Raw genomic sequence first — 16,661 nt, 5'->3', positions numbered from 1 at the left:
CCGTGATTATTCTCGGTTTGTATATATTGAATGTTTTACTTTACTTTAGAAGCTGTGAAAGCAGCCTGACAAACCCTCACAAAGAATATAGCACAAGTAAAAAGTCAAAGAATGTCATTCTTTCATGTGCTTTAAAAAACCCACCAACAATCCACAAACGTTGTGTGCACTCACACGTGATTACAGAACAGCACTGAGTGCATGTAGATTGTGAGTGTGTGTTTTGTAGGTGACCTTCTGTTATTTGATCGTGCACCTCGGCTCACAGGAGCAGCTGCTGCTTCAATGAGGAGCTGGTCACAGGAAACAATGTCACACAAACCCTGACGCTGTATTTCTGTCCAGTGACTCCGGTCCTGGAGGAAGAACTGAACAAATGTTTTTAATGAACTGATTCTAACTGAAAACAACTGCTTTACAAGTCACTAGTCACTCGTTTGTGTGTGTGTGTGTGTGTGTGTGTAAAAGGAAGTCGGGCAGTTTCATGCAGCTGTGCAGTGATGACTCCACCAGAAACATCTGGAAATATAGCAAAAACCATACATGAAAGGCCATGTGTTAGATAATGAAAATGATGATTGACCTCTAATTAATTTTTTCTATGTTCCTGTGGGTGTCAGGTAAGTGTGACAAAAGTAAAACATTAAGAAATGTGTTTTTATTTTTCACAAACCTACAATAGTTGAAGAATCAACTGAACTGACAAACGTACAGAAATATAAACCAGTGTTAAACTGATAATCGATAATAAAGGCACATTTACACAAAACAAGTCTTTTTCCACATTGTCTTTAGGTTTCTTTATGGGTCGCTATAAGTTATTACAATTATTAACAAGATTTACTTTTCTTTTTCCAAATCTACAAACATGAACCTAAACAAACTCTACAAGTATGAATCATGGTATACAAGCTCCTCCTCCTCTAAGTATTGCACTGAAAGCATTGCTAAGAGCGACTACTGAAACAAATTTGAAGCACATGAACGTACATTCAGTTCTTACTACCACCATAGCATTAACATTTCCAGTGCACAAAGTTTGCTAAGTCTATATAAACATACTTAACATCCAGGACACTTAAACATAGTTCCATTTCTTCCTTCAGCTGCCCTGGAAACCTGACATTATCACATGGCAACACTGTTGTACTGGACTTTTTCACTCATGAATAACCTGGTCCAATTTTCTCAGTCAGTGAAAAAGTATCATTATCATCATTATCACCAGTATAATCGGTATCATCTGTATCACCAGTATCATCATTATCATTAGTATCACCAGTATCAGTATCACCAGTATCATCAGTATCATTAGTATCACCAGTATCATCATTATCATTAGTATCAGTATCATCAGTATCATTAGTATCACCCGTATCATCATTATCATCAGTATCATTAGTATCATCAGTATCACCAGTATCACCAGTATCATCAGTATCACCAGTATCATTAGTATCCTCAGTATCATCAGTATCATTAGTATCACCAGTATCATTAGTATCACCAGTATCATCAGTATCATTAGTATCACCAGTATCATTAGTATCACCAGTATCACCAGTATCATTAGTATCACCAGTATCATCAGTATCACCAGTATCATTAGTATCACCAGTATCATTAGTAGCATCAGTATCACCAGTATCATTAGTATCACCAGTATCATTAGTATCACCAGTATCACCAGTATCATTAGTATCATCAGTATCACCAGTATCATCAGTATCATTAGTATCACCAGTATCACCAGTATCATCAGTATCACCAGTATCATTAGTATCACCAGTATCATTAGTATCATCAGTATCATTAGTATCACCAGTATCATCAGTATCATCATTATCATTAGTATCATCAGTATCACCAGTATCATCATTATCATTAGTATCATCAGTATCATTAGTATCATCAGTATCATTAGTATCACCAGTATCATCAGTATCATCAGTATCACCAGTATCATCAGTATCATTAGTATCATCAGTATCATCAGTATCATTAGTATCATCAGTATCATCAGTATCATCAGCTCTAACAAAAAGAGCACATTCAAAAGGGTTCATCATATTAAAGTTAAATGGTTTAAAAAGCTGAGCCACATTTAATTCTGTCCCTGGATTAAATGCTGACTCACATTAAGCTTTTTACATTCAGGAGCTCTAAACGCTGACATTCTGCATAAAAACAAAAAATAAAATGAAAAAACAGTTTCCAGTGTTTGATAACAAATCTAAAAACAGAAATCTGGGCTTTTATCCTCAAATCTTATAAAACACTATAAGAGTACTTATTCAAAAACTGGCTGCAATATTTGCCATAGAAATTTCATCATGAGAAATGAGTTTGAAATCGACAAAAAGAGAAGTTACTTCAAGTTTTATAAAAGTAGAGAAACGTCTCAGTCGACCACCCAGGACTGAGGCTTCCTGCTGTTAGTCCTGAGGTTTCCTGTCTGCACCACAGCTGCCGGTGTGGAGCTGCAGCGCCCCCTGTCTATGCAACGTGCTCAGCGTTCTGAACTCTAAAGGCATAGTGTGTGGACTCGACCTGGACGTGTACTCGTATTTCAGAGCATCGTAGTAGTGATATTTGACAGGTTTCCCATCGGGGTCGAGAGAAAAGGGCCAGAAACCATAAAGATGGATCTCGTCACAGAAACGAGTGGCCAGCGTGTACATGAGGAGGCCTGTGGTCGGACGCTTGATGTGGACATCGTTGGTTAACCAGTACCTGAGACCAGACCAGACAAGAACAGAGCGTTAACTACATGGGAAGGGAGTTTTCCCCGGTCCACATCTGATCTGTTTGTGTACAGTTTAATAATCTAATCTAAGCTGCAGTGTGGTGCACGTCATACAATCATGCATTTACAGAATAAACATGAAACAGTTCATCAGAAAAACAAACATTTCACTTTTGTATGAAATATGAAAGTAATACAGACTTTGTCAAGAGTTTACGATAACGTGTGATAATAAGTCAAAATGCACTTCAAACATCTCAGGAACAAAGAAAGAATTCAAGGAAAAACATCTCAACTCAAACGATCGGTTAATTTCTAATCTAATGAATCAAAGACTAAGATTTTCATAATTATGCAATAATAAATATTCGATATGCCACAGAATCATCACAAATGCTGTGTTGATGCAGTGTGCTGCTGTTCCTCAGGCTCTTCTGTGTTCAGTGCTGAGATGCAGAGGTTGTTCTATTTAAAGCTGCTCATGTGTCATGTGACACACATACTGAGCAGGTCTCTAACCAGCAGGTGATTCACAGGCCAACGCTGTCCAGCAGATACAAAGCAGATAAAGATTCAAGGACAACAGGAAAAGAAACAACAATCCCTGAGTTACTCAAATAATCCATGATTAATTGATCACTATGTTGGTCACCATGTTTGTTATCATTAAAATGAGCTCTCTGCTCCGTGGAACTACAAAATCATGAACACTGTTTGCTTCGTGGACAAAACAACTCATCATTTCAGGGTCTGATCCACATTTTTCAACATTTTCAACTGATTAATCAGGAAAATAATCGGCAAATGAATTGATTATGAAAATAATCCTTTTCACTCTCACACCTGCGGTCAGTTTAGTCACATGAACCAAATCTCATGTGTGCATGTTTAAGGGCTGTGGGAGGCCGGAGTACCAGGAGAGACGTACCGACTGGTGACCTTCATCATCAGAGTTTAACATATCTCTGACTCCCTCTGCTGGTCTCACAGCGGCGTCTGTGAAATCATCAGATCACCACAGGTAACCACGTCTACTCCAACAGGAGAGTCAGCACGATGCTCGCAGCCTCCTCTCATACCTCCCCTCAGACAGTGCTACTATTTCCTCTGGATTTATTTATCGGTTATTTATTGAATTATTACTTGAACTTTATTGACTATTCATTTTCTTCTTGTGATTAGAGACATGAGACGGTGTCTGTACACTGGGCTTTTAATGTATATGATAATGTAATTAACTAAACAGCTAAAGCACGTATGGAATTAGATTTGTGTCAATATTTTCAAAAACTTTTTAAGAAGCAAAAAATATCGATTTAATGATTCAAGAATATTGTATTTTATTGTTTGAAAATACACTTTCTTTGCACTGTTGTTTTTTGTTTGTGGGCGGGCCTTGGGAAGCTGCCTGCTGATTGGCTGCAGTTTTAGAGTGACAGTTCAACGGCCAGAAGTCGTCACAGGCTTGGAGTCGACGTCCGACAAAATAATTGTAAATATCTAACGTTTATAATCTCACAAATCTATAATCTCATATTTACAATTATTTTGTCGGACGTTGACGGGGAAAACTTGGGGAACGAGTTCCAGACGGATCCATCGTCTATCACCTGTTGGTGGCGCTCTTGTTTTTGTCAAAAGAGACAATGAAGGTGTGAGTAACCATGGAAACGTGCTTGAGGTTATTTGAAGAAGTTAGCTTGTAACTAACGTGAAACACGAGGACTTACAACACGTCCGGCCTGTTTTTCCCTTAAAGCAATGGTTAGTTGTGTTGGTCTCTTCATCTCATTTTCTACTATAATGAATAAGTTTGTTTTTCAAAATGTCACACTGGTCCTTAAAGAGAGATAAATGATCGTGGTCTGCAAACAAAAGCATTCATTTTAGAAAAACTACTATATTAAATGAAATAAGTGGAGCAGGAAGACGAGAGCAGCTTCCCGGCGCTGGCTGCCTCCGGTGATTAGCTCTAATTCTCCTTTTAAAAATAGCCACTTGCGCTGCAGACCCTCGGTTAAGCCTGTCACAGCTGCGGCTGTCAGCCTGAGCTTAAATCTTACCCTCTGACAGCATGGAGAAGGCGCAGTGAGGGAAAGGCGGTGCGTACGTCCACAGTGTGCAGCAGGATGAGACGGAGGGCCCACTCCACGCGCTCCTCCCCCCCCTTGGCCATGAAGGCTGGGATCCACAGCACGCTGCCACGGAGGCTCTGCAGCCGACGCAGGAAGCGATCCCTCCACTCTTTACTGACCAGGTCCTGGAAGGCCCGCTGCACTACCGAGGGGTTCATGGTCACCAGGTTGGTCTGTGTCCCCACATCCTGAGAGAATTCCTCCACTGGAGCCAGATTACACCTGAGGAAGAACAAGCGTTGGTTACTGAGTTTCCTCAGCCAACTCAGCTTTAAACCGTCTGACGCACGGACAACTATTTTATTATTAGTGACAACAGCTCAACTACATAATTATCCATATTCATTCATAGTTAAGACTATTTGGGACAAAGGATCTTAATCTACTGTCTTCTGCTTATGAGGGAAGCTGCCGTCAGTCTCATACAGAAACAAACAATCACACCTACAGACACTTTAGACCACTGCCACGGTAATTACACACGGATCATGACATGATTTCAATTGTAAGAAGCGCTTTATCCTTTGAACCAGGGACCTTCTTCTTTTAGTTGTGAGGTCACTACTGGACGCCATTAAAGACTTTTACGATCCTAACTCTACTCCAGGTTTTTATTTATTGAGTGAACTTAATTAAGACACATGAAAATGCAGAGCCTGACATTTCTCTGTGCTAATTTAAAACAATTAGAAGAACATTTGTGCCTTTTACAGCAGACTGGAGCCCCAATAAATGTAAGAGTCTAAACACAAAGAGTAGAATCTGTTTCCTTTGCCTTTTTTTGTAGAAACGAGGGGTAAAGATGTAAAGATGAGTTTCAACCAGAACAACAATCCCAAATGTTGATACTGACATAGATTCTTTTTAATCATTCAAAGCAGCTCAGGTGTAATATATCATATCATTAATGAATATAATGTATAATTCATTTAGCACTTTTGTTCTATTTCAATTACATTGGAATCAATTGCAAATATAGACATTTCATAAAACAATAAAGTTATGAATATTGAATCACCTGCATTTCAGGCTCAGTTACATCGATTCTGAACAAGGAAACACGATCATTATGTAAAATGGTGTTTTAGTTACAGTGTGTATGTACACATGAAAATGGCCGACAAATCCACACAGGACTCCAGCGTCATTAAGTTTCAGCTCAGAGAGAAGCTGAATCACCACCACGCAACATTGTTTTTTGAAAAACAAGGGAATGTCTACAAGACGGTTAGCCTGGAGTATTGGCCGATACCGATATCGATCTGATACGATATCAGCACACATCATACATACTTTAATGACTTATTTTGTAGTGTGGAACGTTAGAATAGGCTTGATCAAGTGATATTACTTCAACAGAGAACAATAGTATGAGACAAACTGACCCATTTATTATTAACGAATGGTAACATCAATTTTAACCTTCAACATAAGAATATTGGATTTTTTGCCATGTTCATTTCATACAGTCTATGGTTCATTTCATCAGGAGGAAAGTACCAAGTGCTAATGGGGGTGTTTTCAGAGCAGCCATGTTTCACAGGTAACAGCGTGTCTTCAGAGAACACCCCCCTTGTTTTCACTATTTTGGATTAGCCCAACCCACACAGGGTGAGTGACTCGTCAACAGGTGGCGCTGGTTTATGAAATAATGTTGTTTTCACAACTTGCCTCAGGATGAGCTAGCATGGTGCTAACGGCTAGCTCGTGCTCGCTGTGTGGTTTCGTAGCCTCTGAGTTCAGAGGCTACGTTTAACCATGTTGTTGTGATCATGTGATCCAACACGCAGAGCCCACGTGATCACAACGGGTGCTGCTGGATGGAAGAGCTGGAGCGGAATGGACTGGAGATTTTAGAGGCAGTCCAATATAATCCGTTACTTTTTTCGGACCGATATCCGATATCAATATTGGATCGGGACATCCCTAAAGACGATAGTGAGACCTGCTGTGATGTATGGCTTTGAGACGGTGACACTGTCTCAAAAACAGGAGGAGGAGCTGAAGATGCTGAGATTTTCATTGGGTGTGACCAGGATGGACAGGCTTAGAAATGACAGCTCAGGCTGAACAGTATGGAAATAAATGAAGAGAGTCAAGGTTGAGATGGTCAGAGGATGGTGAAGAGGGAATGAGGACGCCCACAGAGAAGGCTCATGGATGTTGTGAAGGAGGACATGAGGACAGTTAGTGTAACAGAAGAGGACATGAGGGACAGGGCAGATGATCAGCTGTGGCGAAACCATTAAGAATAAACATGTATGTCTTAATCCCACTATGGTGTTATACAGCAGTGTATGGAATGTCAATGAAAAAGAGAAATGTAATATTAAACTAGCAACTCCTCAGCATCAAAGTCAAGCAGCCTGTATTCAACGAGGAAACATTGAGTTGAAACTGGGACAAATCACCATTAGCCCACATTTTTGACATTATTGTGGCACTGAGCTCAAAATCATCTATAATTGCAGCACACACTGTCTTTGTGGAAACCGAGCACAAGGCAGAGAACTATATTTAGCTGAGACATTATCTCCCCATCACGTACGTGAATGCCACAGCAAATTCCTCCACTTCTCAAAATGCCACATCCCCTGTTGTCTCACTTCACCCAAACATTAGCGCTGTGGCCCAACTCAGGTCTATAAATCCTGACCTCTGCTCATCAGCATGAGCTTGCACTGTGACACAGAGACAGCACCACCCTGAAGTCTGTTCAGTGATCCATCCATCAGCTGGACGAGGTGCCGCCACAGACTGCTACTGCGGCATCGCAACAACCAAACACGTTTGAAAACACACACACACACACACATCCATCTTCTACCACTTAATCCACATGAGGGTCGCGGGGCCACTGGTCTAATCCCATCTGAAACCATCGCCAGGCCTCACAGAGACAAACACACTCTCACACCTATGGTTGATTTAGAGTGTCTGATTAACCTCTGCATGTTTTTGGACTGTGGGAGGAAACTGGAGAACCCACACACACACACACACACACACACACAGAGAACACGCTAACCACCACATCAACTCTGTGGCTCATGTCAATGAATCTACATTTTAATTAAAGAGCATTTAATTGCTCTTCTTCTGGGAGTTTGCTTTCAACTTAAAATGATCAAGTGGAAAAGTGATATCAATTCATTAGCATTAAGAAAACAAACAAAAAAAAAATGCTCATTTGCACAATGCACATTTTTCTCTTCGTGACATACGGTATGCCATTTTTTTTCCCCACTGTTGCACATTTGACATTTTATGTTTATAATATTTGTTTGTATTGCTGCTATGTTAAAACAATTTCCCCTTAGGGATGAATAAAGTATTTCTATTCTATTCTATTCTATTAAGTCCTAACATGAATGAATCTAAAGTGATTGTCATTCCAATGTTAGAATTGTTAGAACTATTGCTGACAGTGAAATAAAGCTTAAGTGAAACTGATGTACCATCATTTCATTCCACTTAAAGGAACACTTCACGGATTAGCATTTAGCTTTGTATTACTGGAATAGAGGGAAGTATTTTTGAAAAAATGTGCTGAGAAATAACCGTCCTGACCCTAACATTACGTTTGCTCTTTCTATGGAGGAATAAAAAGAAATACCTGATAACAAAGTCATGCGAGTCAATCTCGGGTCCACAGCTGCTGTTCAGAAGGATCCCAGAATTTCCCACAATGGCACAACGTCCATGATGTTGGTTCTTCATGGGAGAGACAGCTGGCAACAGACGGTAGAGGTTTTCAGAGATGGTTGTTGTGCTTTGTCGATCAAAAACATAGTGGATGACGTCTCCTGGCTTCAGAGTGCCCTTCAGTATTGAGATGTCTCTCTCTGGGTCCAGGAATCTCAGGATGTTTTTCCTGTAGAAACACAAGCTGAAGACTAAATATGACAGAGTGATGACCTGCATCATAGACGACTGTAGAGAAATGGGACTGTGCCTGATGACGTTGGAGAGAGTCTTGTTGAAGGTCCAGGTGCTTGATGAGAGGTTGGCAGTGTTCCTGTACGATGGACGGTGAGGATTTTTCTTTGTGCTCACACTTGTCAAAGCTGTGGTTTCCACATGAGCTGCAGCCTTTCTGAAAAGATGAAGACACAGTATGACTTTCATGGTCTGGACATGAGTGAAGTATGAACTGATTTACATTTAATAAAGACAGTGATCATTTGATGCAGACATTTTTAATGTAACTAGGGATGTCCCGATCTGATATTGATATTGATATCAGTCCGATATCGGCCAAAAAACAGTATCGGATTATATTGGACTGCCTCTAAAATCTCCAGTCCATTCCGCTCCAGCTCTTCCATCCAGCAGCGCCCGTTGTGATCACGTGGGCTCTGCGTGTTGGATGCATGTAGATCACATGATCACAACAACTGCTATTTCAGAGGTTAAACCTTTTTATTTAACCTCTAAAATCAGAGGCTAAGCTAGCCATTAGCACCATGCTAGCCCATCCTGAGGCGATCTGCTAAAACAACATTATTTCATAAACCAGAGTCACTCACTCTGTGTGGGCTGGGCTAATCCAAAATAGTGAAAACAAGGGGGGGGTGTTCTCTGAAGACACGCTGTTACCTGTGAAACACGGCTGCTCTGAAAACACCCCCATTAGCACTTGGTACTTTCCTCCTGATGAAATGAACCATAGACTGTATGAAATGAACATGGCAAAAAATCCAATATTCTTCTGTTGAAGGTTAAAATTGATGTAACCATTGGTTAATAATAAATTGTTCAGTTTTTCTCATACTATTATAAATATGTAATTAAAGTATGTATGATTCGTGCTGATATCGTATCAGATCGATATCGGTATCGGCCAATACTCAAGGCTGTAATATCGGTATTGTATCGGAAGTGAAAAAGTCGGGACATCCCTAATTGTAACTGTATTCTCATGGCAAGTGTTCCTGTGACATGATACCACCACAATCATGTGTATTTATAGCAGCTATACATTGACTGTGAATGACTCATTGTGCTATCAAGGCTACAAAGGAAGCTAATGACCAGTAGCAACTGGAGGAACCAGTTATCTCCCCACTGGTGGGCTCTATGTACTCTGTGTGTGTGTGAAGATAATTGGATTTCAGACCTGTGTGGTTTGGGCATCGGCCTCTGTGAGTGCTTTGAATGTCCAGTATTCCTGGAAGAAAGGATTTAGACATAATTACGAATCACACAATTCAGCTTGAAACCCTTGCTGTAATCATATATTTACTAAATAAAACTTAATAACAAATACATGCTGCACGTCCTTCTTTAAATAAACAATGAAGGTGAACGGCATCCATGGAGGTATTTTAGAGCAATCCACTGTGGGCCATTTGCTGATGTCATGAGGAGAAATGTGGCCTAATGAAGCCCCATTATTCAAGAGTGTTTCCTTTCACATGCAGGTGAGCATCAGTCACTTATTCACTTATGTTCACTCTGATGGACTCATGAGAAGCTGCTCTAATGGACAGCTATGCTACTCTCCTTTATTCTGCAGACCTGCTTACATGTGGATATATAGTTTAATTTGTGTTGCAGTTGGCTGTTGTTCTTCCCTCACGGTGAATCACAGAGCAATGTGACCTCATTAGAGAGACCCACAGGTAACAGTATGATACATGAAAGCTGTTTCTGTGTCGGTATTTTACTGCTACTGTTTGTGGGTCAAATTAACTTCTGTATGTTCTTACGTGTTATGTAGGTTAATAAACACACTGACCTTGTCAGGACCAGACCAGACCAGGATGAGACCACAGACAGACCAAAACTCAGAACCGTATTTCTGAGGAACTGGTTCAGTTAAGTTCAGGGCTAAGATTTTACTTTAGGTTAGGGTAAGGTTATGGTTGGACATGAACTGGTTAGAAATAACGCTTTGTTTAGGCTGTTCAAACCTCTGTGTGTGTGTGTGTGTGTGTGTGTTTCTGGTCAACATTTGAATGTGTTTAAACAAAAAGAAAAGAAACATCTAAACATCTTTTGTTCTCTTTTGTTGTTGTTGTTGTTGCCCCCCCCCCCCCCCCTCTCCCCCCTCTCAGTGTAATCAGTCTATTCCTTGGAGACTCTGGAGAGGCTACAGCCTGAACAGCTGCTACTGCAGTACCACAGTGTTATAATGTTATACGTGGAACACACACACACACACACACACCTACCTACACACACACAGACACACACATTCAGGCCGAAAGTTTAAAATGAAATCACATTTATTTTCTCTTCACAGACAGAAGAAAAGAGAAGTCATCAAACACACACACACACACACACACACACACATAAGTAAGGACTACATTTGTACTCACGCTGTTTCTTCCTCCACTTGTGCGATATCATCAATGATCAGAACCAGAACCAGTGTAACAAAGCCGAACAGCAGCGTGCGCATGACAAGCGGCATGGCTGAAGAAGAGGAGGAGGAGGAGGAGGAGGAGGCTGCAGCCGTTCCCCACTGTGTTACATTCACCTGCTTATATCTAAGTTGCTAACTCATCTTTTCCTTTTGTTCTCATCTTGTGATCAGAAGCCGAACACTCCCCCCCACCGCTGCCGCCGCCGCCTGCAGATGATGCTCGCCGCTCCGCTCCGCTCCGCACCGCTCCGCACCGCGCTGGTCCACGCTGCTCCGCGCCGCTCCTCCGTCTCGTGTTTCCCGGCGGGGCGCAGCAGCTGCAGCAGCCTCTTCCACTGCTGCCTCTGTGTTCCCCAGTCAAAGTTTGAACGCGTGCACTGACAGACGCTGGCAGACGGAGAGCGGGATGAGGAGCTGCTGACCACGCGAGGTCTTAAAGGAGCAGCGTCCGGCCAGACTCTCCATCTGCACCCCGGTGTGAGTGAGACAGACAGGTTTACTGTCCGAGCACAAAGTCAAGCTATAACAGTTTCGATGAGCAGTGTTTGTTTGTTTGTTTATTTGTTTGTTTGTTTGTTGTTGAAGTATATGAACTAAGAAGAACATATTAACACAGCTAAAGTTTAATACTTAAATGTATTGATGATTGACATTAATAAGTAAACATGAGACAAGAGGGTCTCTGGGACACATGACAAGTCAGACCATACGTTGTACAATAGGCATCCTGTATAGGACAGGAAGCGTGAGGGTCTGTCTTGGATATATGGTTAGTTAGGAAATATAGATGTCTCTTGTTTGACTAAATGGTGATATTGTCCAATTTAAAGATCATGGGACAGTATGGTATATCTGGACCCGACTTGTTCTACAAGTCTGTTGCATTATGGAAACAGGAGAAAGGCGGGGGTCCAAACATGTGATTCCCGCAAATAGGAAGGCTAGAGAATCTATATAATGTTAGTTTTGCTTTTCTGAGGCAGAATTGTTCGGAGATTCGGCAAGAACACATTCTCCTGAGCTGCTGCAGAGCTTGGTTCTGACGCCTGACTTGTGACTAAATAAAATCCCTTTGTTCGGTACGAGTCCTGTGTCAGTGGGGTCTTCTCCTGCATCATCAACTCATCACCTATCGTTCAGAAGAAGAAGGAAGCCTGACAAAAACAACATTACATTCACACACACACAACAAGAGCCACTTTTCCACCTCAGTCCCAGCTCGTCTCCTCACTGCACAGCATGGTTCGGTTGGTTTTCCACTACAATATAGTACCTCCTCAAAGTGGGCGGAGTCATTACTGCACATGAAACTGCTGTGAATTCCGTTTTACACACACACACACACACAGTGACGAGTAAAGTAGTAGCGGACTTCATGAATACCGATGTGACGTTAGCTTCTTTAAACCATGGATTTATTAATGAATGTCAACGACAGTGAATAAAGTATAATGACGTCATTACAGGTTCAAATGATGACTTCAATGGTTCATTTCATTGACTGTGAATATTAGTTTATATGTGTTGTTTTCTTCCATTCACTCATAAACTGTATGATAATAACTGTCACAGAACTCAGAATATTAATGTCCAAGAAAATACTGACAACATTCACCACTTTTATGCTTTGTATTTTGGTTTAAATTTCAAAGTTCAAATGTTTAACTGTTTTTGTAGTTGGTTTACAAATAAAGCTAACTTATCGTATAATTACTATTATGGTGAATATAATAATCATAAAATATTAAAATAAAGTCAGGATGATATTATTAAGAACAATACTGACGTGTTCAAAGTAGTTTTATAACTCCAGATTCTTTCACTCAACATGTTCATCTTCAACTCTAATTCATGTGTTCATCACATTTATCAGACGATAAGACATCAGGGGTGAAGTGAGCGCAGGTGTCAGGTCATCACACCGTCATCAGTGTCACAGTGAACAAAGTCTCCTCCCATCAATCAATCCACTCAGCAGCTCGTTAATACATCCACGAATAAATAACTAAAACCAGCTTTGTCGTAATATTTTTAAAAATATAAAAGAAAACCGCTCATCGCCTTCATTTATTCACATTTTGTCATAAAGTTTTCATGCGGTTCCCTGACAGCAGCCATACAGAGACGTCACATGACCACACAGCTGTGACGTCACTCTGGGAAATAAGATTTTTACTGGGCCTTTACATATATATACATATATATATATAGATATATATATATATATATAAAGAATATAAACATCTATACATGCCTGTGTCCATGTCTCCAGGTGTCCTGTGGACACTTTGACACATGTTTATTTTACTATTGTGCTCAATGGGAAAATTGCTTTTTGGGCAGCATGAGTATTTTTTGTTGCAGTACCACGAGTGGCCACCATGACAACATTGTCTTCAAGGCAGAGGGGGCGGAGCTACATCCAGTTGTTATAATACATCCATGGTATGATGTCATTGCAACTGGGTTGAGGATTTTTGGAAGGTCTGTGTTGCTGGATGTGACGTACTGAGGACCAGCTGCTAATGAAAAGCCGGCGCTGGCAACTATTCCCCGAGCTAGAAGTCTGACGTTTTCACTACAATAGAGGATTTTGAGAGAAATCTCATAAAAGTGGAAGAAGAGCAGGCTTCTAAGTTTATCACGTACAAGAAACAACTCAGGGGTTTAGGGTTAGGCATGGAGAGGAAGTGAGGTTAGGTTTAGGGCCAAGATAACAAATAAAAAAGACTATATTATTCAGCTAAGTCCTTGGTTACTACAGCCCTCAGTACGTCACCCTCTGAAAAAACTGCTCTTTGAGGCCCCTGCATCTTGGGGCCCAAAGCAACTTCCTGTTTCTTTGCAGGATGTAATGATTTGATGCTCCTGTTCAGGTTTGTATAGCTGTTCATATAGAACCTTTGTAAATAAACCGTCTCTTCTGAGCCTAACTCCGCCCAGTCATTTTGAAAAATGCAAAGAAGTAGGCTGAGAGCTGAGTGAGGAAGGGGGGGGGGGGAGGGTCGAGGGGCGTGGTCTGGTAGTGAAATGTGACACTGACTTGCAGCTGTGTGAGGTACTGAGTGAGAGTGAAGCTTCCAGCAGTGGAGAGAGAAAGGCAACGTGGTTTATAAAAGGGGGCGGAGCCTCACACTGATTACACAAGGACGACAAAAGCATGTATCAGTGACAGCAGCTGGTGTTTGACCAGCAAAGACATCACACAGAACACTGTGATTACAATCATTGAACAGTATGAGTGACATATGTTCATGATAAGCTCTCTGATTCCTCTCATGCATATTTATTATGTAACAGTGGAACTGTGTGGACATTTACATCTAATGAAAAGTACAGCTGTTGAATATGTGTTCACTTATTATAGAGGTTTTTACATCGATACACAGTGTCTTTAGGTCGTGTCAGTGAACTGGAGTTACAACATGTGAGACACTTCCAGAGACATAAGAGACCTAATGGACAACTGCATGTGTCCATTAGACAGTTGTGTGTTCAAATCCACGTCAGGGTCACTTCACTCCGTGGGGTGAAGTAGTAAAAGTAGTGAAAGTATCTTATCTGTTGTGTTGCAGTCTCAATGTTGAGGTTAGTGGCTTCTCTGAGCAACATTCAATTCATCTCTCTTTATGATGGTAAATAAACACTTTGTCCTGGACTGAAGGACACACAGAGTTCAGGGTCTGTCCCAGGACTGAGGGACAGAAGATGATGATGATGATGATGATGATGAGCGGGCCACACGGTTGGTGTAGTGGTTAACACTCCTGGCTTTGCAGTGTCATGGAAAACAACACTTGCTCTCATATGTTGCTTGGTTTAACACACACACACGCACACACACACACACACACACACAGACACACACACAGACACAGACACAGACACAGACAAACACACAGACACACACACACATTTATACACTATTCATACCTAGTACATACACTTCCCCCAGCTGCACAGAAAACAGCAACTATGAGCTGTACAGATTTCCTTGTAGCACCATGTGTTTATAAACATTTCATTTTATAAACTGAATTCTCAGTCTGTATTTGGTGTTACAGCACCACCCTGAGGCGGCTTCTTGACCTGCACTGAGACCTGAGCCAGTTCACCACAGAACCTAAGACCTATAAGACCTATTTGCCGGCAATATTTTTATAATAGTAATGAGACATTGAGTTGTAATCATTGTTTTATTAAATGTATTACACTCAACATGAAATTACTTATATTTAAACTGTTTTAATCACAATTATCCTCGTCATTGTTTGCTAAATTTTCTATTTAATTCTTCGTTTTTGTGCATCATAAAAATGTTTTTATTGTAAATCATTTTATATCAAAACAAGCACTTTTACTTTGCAATTCTGTCTAATATCATAATGAATATCTTATATTGCCCACCGGCTACTAAATAGTTGTTTTTCCCACTTCTTTACCTCTATGTCGGCCCCCGCTTGAACAGACTAGATGCTCATTGGCCCCCAGGTCATTTGAGTTTGACACCCCTGGTGCAGACGGATTTTTTACCTTTAAATCAGTTTGAGCTGTATGAATAAATAAATAAATAATAATAAAGCTTGTTGTTTCTGAAGCTTGTTCGACAGCATCAAAGTGAATCTAATGTAAGAACACTCGACACTGCTGGAGGAAAAAAGGTCACGACTAAATTCATTTTCTGAAAAATTATTTATTTCCAGATTAAAATAAACAATATGTTGCCTTAGAAATAGAAGTGTAAGAAAACTATGTGAAAACAGTAAGTGCAGAAAGAAGAGCAGAGCAGAGCGGCAGGTGGTACAGTCTGTGCCGAGTCCAGGTGTCCAGGACAGAGGCCATTTACATGTCATATGACTTTGTACATGCAAATCACACACACACACACACACACACACACCTCTGACCGGTCTCCTCAGAAAGAAATATGTGACTCCTAATCTTTAAATATCAAGGTTCAAGGTTCAAGGTTCAATCAAAACACATCACAATGTTTCTCCTGGTTCTCTTTTGTCTTTACTTCACCACAAGGTGCAGAATTCAAAAGAAAACATCATAGTAAACATTCTTAACTGAACAATCCCTTATTAAGACGTATGACACTAAATAAACTCTGCAAACGTAAAAAAAACAAACAAGCAGACTAGGATGGAAACAAACCTGCAGTCGTAATAAATATGGACATGACAGACAGGAAGTGCACACGTGCTTATATGATCCAGCAAGAGAAACGAGAACCAAGAACACGTGAGAAGCTCCATCGTCACAGTGTTCTTGTTCCACGCTGACTATTCATCTGTAAACACTTGGCAACTTTTAAATATGAATAACTGCAGAAACACCAAGAACATACTATGAATGTGCTGTTTACACACACACACACGTGAAGATCACGGACATCATGACA

The 16,661-nt window shown here is 40.7% G+C and overlaps 1 protein-coding gene across 1 annotated transcript; it reads right to left on the bottom strand.

The window, feature by feature from the left end:
* Positions 1-1,447: 1,447 nt before the first annotated feature.
* Positions 1,448-12,557, bottom strand: st8sia2 (ST8 alpha-N-acetyl-neuraminide alpha-2,8-sialyltransferase 2). The gene is made up of 6 exons (XM_058646634.1): positions 11,208-12,557; positions 10,001-10,051; positions 8,837-8,977; positions 8,498-8,755; positions 4,810-5,103; positions 1,448-2,733 (listed from the first exon to the last, which is right to left on the bottom strand). The coding sequence occupies exons 1-6, from the start codon at positions 11,300-11,302 to the stop codon at positions 2,436-2,438; spliced, it is 1,137 nt and encodes a 378-aa protein (XP_058502617.1). The 5' UTR covers positions 11,303-12,557; the 3' UTR covers positions 1,448-2,435.
* Between the last annotated feature and the right edge of the window lie 4,104 nt (positions 12,558-16,661).

This window comes from Solea solea, chromosome 12, assembly GCF_958295425.1.
Source record: "Solea solea chromosome 12, fSolSol10.1, whole genome shotgun sequence".
Classification (NCBI taxonomy): Eukaryota; Metazoa; Chordata; class Actinopteri; order Pleuronectiformes; family Soleidae; genus Solea; species Solea solea.
This window is presented reverse-complemented; position numbering and strand designations above follow the sequence as displayed.

Bases quoted from the DNA above. Each gene is read 5' to 3' on its own strand.
- st8sia2 (XM_058646634.1), bottom strand. From the start codon at position 11,302: ATGCCGCTTGTCATGCGCACGCTGCTGTTCGGCTTTGTTACACTGGTT. The intron at 10,052-11,207 runs GTGAGTACAAAT...CCTTTCTTCCAG, and splicing joins CAAGTGGAGGAAGAAACAGC to GAATACTGGACATTCAAAGC. The intron at 8,978-10,000 runs GTCTGAAATCCA...TCATCTTTTCAG, and splicing joins CCGATGCCCAAACCACACAG to AAAGGCTGCAGCTCATGTGG.